At 38.2% G+C, this 3,264-nt stretch overlaps 1 protein-coding gene across 1 annotated transcript in view; it reads right to left on the reverse strand.

Moving 5' to 3' along the window:
* Positions 1–204: 204 nt before the first annotated feature.
* The window catches only part of LOC147850232 (187-kDa microtubule-associated protein AIR9-like), a 10,238-nt gene continuing 7,178 nt past the window's right edge, over positions 205–3,264 (reverse strand). The window contains exons 21-23 of the mRNA XM_087336766.1: positions 1,307–1,409; positions 676–869; positions 205–282 (exon numbers count right to left, since the gene is read on the reverse strand). Of these exons, the coding sequence (XP_087192892.1) occupies positions 205–282; positions 676–869; positions 1,307–1,409 (375 nt within the window). The remainder of the gene's footprint in view (positions 283–675; positions 870–1,306; positions 1,410–3,264) is intronic.

Consider the following 3,264-nt stretch of genomic DNA (forward strand, 5'->3'; position numbering starts at 1 on the left):
TGTATGTAGCTTGTGACTAACTACTACCAAAAATTTAAGAGGGCATGGGCGCGGACGGTGAAGGTCGCACCGTTGATGGCGCGTGCAATCTCCACCGTCCAATGTGGATAAAAAGTTGACAATGATTGTCACCAGGAGCCTGACTCTGTCACAGGGAGTCCCGCTCTCTGACAGCCTCTGTAACTAGGAAGCCCGACTCTGTCACTATGAGTTCCGTTGTCGGACAACCTCTGTAACTAGGAGCCCGACTTTGTCAAAAGGAGCCCCATTATCTAACAACCTCTGTCACCAGGAGTCTGATTTAGAAACAAACATAAAAAACTCCCAAAAAGTGGTGTACAACATATATTTGCCATGAAAATGATGCATAAAATTACTCAAAAAAACCTAAACTTCCAATTGCTCAGAACCTAAAACTTAAAACTCAAAAATCACACAAACTTATATCTCCAAGCTTCAAATAACAAGTCTTACATAAAATATGAGAACTTCAAGTGTTGACAATAGGAATAATCCAAGCCTTGGAACCCTAAAATGAAATATGAATACACACGTTACATATAACAATTATGGCTCGTGTCAAGATGATGGCAAAATGCAACCACAATTTTTATAACATGTAACAATCGAGTCCCTTGAAGTCAAGGTCAAGCCATCACAACACAAACACCTAACCTTCTCATGGTCACATATTGGCAATCGCCTCCTAGCCCGATTTGCACTTCTTTGTAGTTTTCCAGTGTGGGATTTGGAAGTGTTTAGGGAGCTGCCAATAAGTTCTTGCGAGGTGTCTATTGTTGCGCTTCTTTTGGCACCGATTTGTTGCATTTGACTTATGCATCCTGTGCCTACCTCGTTGGTTGATCTTGCTGCACCCAAACCGTACAACTTTTTCCTAAGATCTACCATTTGTTGCAGATCGTCCTCAACAACAACCCTCTCAAAGGATCCTAACCCGTTGCTTGAGCCATTGAATAACTTCCTCACTCGTTTGTATTTGAGACTTCCATGATTCCATGTCAAATGGTTTTGCCTTTATATCCATGCTATTTTTGTGATATCATTCATTCGCATTTGGGTTGCATGATCTATAAATGGTAACAACACATATAGGGATGGTATATGCCTCTCAATGACCATCTGAATTCTGAGTAAATGCTTACATTTACTTGCTAGGTCTTGACAATAACCATATGAGCATTGGAGCGAGACATTGTACCATAGGTTCGTATTTGTCATGTTTAATATTCTAAACCAATATCATGCCTCATCCAAAATATGTACTATGTTGGTATCGATCACATACCTTTCGAGTATCTTCTTGGCTGCTTTAACTCTTGACCTTTGATCCGTACAATTTGCAGGACATTTGTTCCCCATATGTCATTTGGTGTTGCCATTTGTATTAACTGGCAAAGACATTGGTCAATTAGTGCTTTTACGTATGCACTAGCAATGCCATGATCACAAAGATCACTTGCCTAATGTTTTTTTAACTCATTAAGAGTCTGTGGCAAAGGATGACACAAGCTTATACCTATGTTGTATCATCCCTCTTATCATAATTGCACATAGGTACTTCATTGTATAAACTCTCTATGCTTCCATTTATCTATGTCGAAATTCAATATGATTGTGCAAATCCTATACCCACACATCTTTAATATGGTATTAGAACTATAGAGGTTATGTACATGCATGAGGACAACACTTTCTACAATTCAATAGTGACCATAAAAGGCAATAGGTGCTTGTAAAATACTACATAATCAACATTGGAGGCGTAACAAGACCATGGTCCAAAACATATAGAATTAGTTAACAGTGGAGAGGATGGTCAAAGGAGAGAAATAAATGGTATTTATCATGCAGATAAAACGCCTTACGAACTAGGTGGTTGAGGTCATATTGGCACCATAACCCTCCCTACTACAAACTACCTAGCATCTTTGTTATCGAGAATGTAATTTTGAATTTCACTCTCATTTTGAACCTCATTCATTCATGGTGATCAAACGTTTTGTGAAGCCCAACCACTTTCTAGTTCCTAATAATAAAAACTTAACACCCCCCCAAAAAAGAGCTCTTCACGAAACAAAGAATTACAAGCATTGTCCACTAAAATTATATCACAAATTTGTAACTCTTAATTGATGGAGATATGTTTGGCACCTTGGGTGATAAATTGATTTTTTAATTTTCAAATTACAAAATTTGAATGTTGTATGTTCCTATTCCAAAATCTACATCCTTGTTCCCAAATGTTTCCGCTCGAGTACCTATGCCTACCATGTTGCTTTAAGAGCATTCATATTTGATACCATCAATAGATTTATAGAGTGAGAGACCACATTTAAGTCAACCTGTGACACTTTGTATGTTTCCTTACACTAACATATGTTTCAAAAAGAAAAAAAACTAAGTGTGAGAAGGAGTGCAAATGAGCTCACATGGATATATTGTCTAAATAGCTGTGGCATTAGGTGCATTAGGCTAAGGTTAAAAAATCCATAGTTGCATAATTGAGTGTGGATCTGTGTCCAACATAGGGTTAGGAAATGCTCTCATAAACATGTATAGCAAGTGTGGGGCTTCGATGGAAGCATTCGTAGTCTTCAATGACATTAGGCAGGATGTGGTCTCCTGGAATGTGATGCTCTCTTGGTTTTCTCAACTTGGTCATGGAAAGAGATCTATTCAACTCTTTGAACAAATGCAAGAAGAGGGCACAAAGCTAGATGAAGTGACCTTCCTTACTGTGTTAAGTGCATGTAGCCATGCTGGACTAGTTGAGGAAGGATCAAAATTCTTTAAATCAATGAGTGAGGAACACTGCATTTTACCCGTGATGGGTCATTATGGATGTATGGTAGACTTATTTGGAAAAAGTGGCGATCTTGATGTGGTTGAAAACCTTATTTATAGTATGCTAGTTCGTGCCTTAGCTCTTATATGGATGACTCTTCTTTGTGCATGTAGGAATTTAGGTGAGTTCCAGTGAGGGGAATTGGCCTTAAATTACATATCTCTCTTCGAACCTGATAATGGAGCTCTGTATATCTTGCTCTCAAATATTTATGCCAAATGGGAGGTGGAATGATGTAAAAATGCTAAGAGAAACAATGCTCCAACGAGGAGTAAAGAAATGACCAAGATGTAACATGATTGATGTGAATGATGAAATTCATAGACTCTTTCCTCGATCAATGGCATCTCGATTGCAAAGCTATATATGCAAAAACTAGACACTCTGAATTCTCAAGA

Source organism: Azolla caroliniana, unplaced genomic scaffold, assembly GCF_043228905.1.
Source record: "Azolla caroliniana isolate FFs.n. ecotype wild unplaced genomic scaffold, voAzoCaro1.0.p SCAF_21, whole genome shotgun sequence".
Classification (NCBI taxonomy): domain Eukaryota; kingdom Viridiplantae; phylum Streptophyta; class Polypodiopsida; order Salviniales; family Salviniaceae; genus Azolla; species Azolla caroliniana.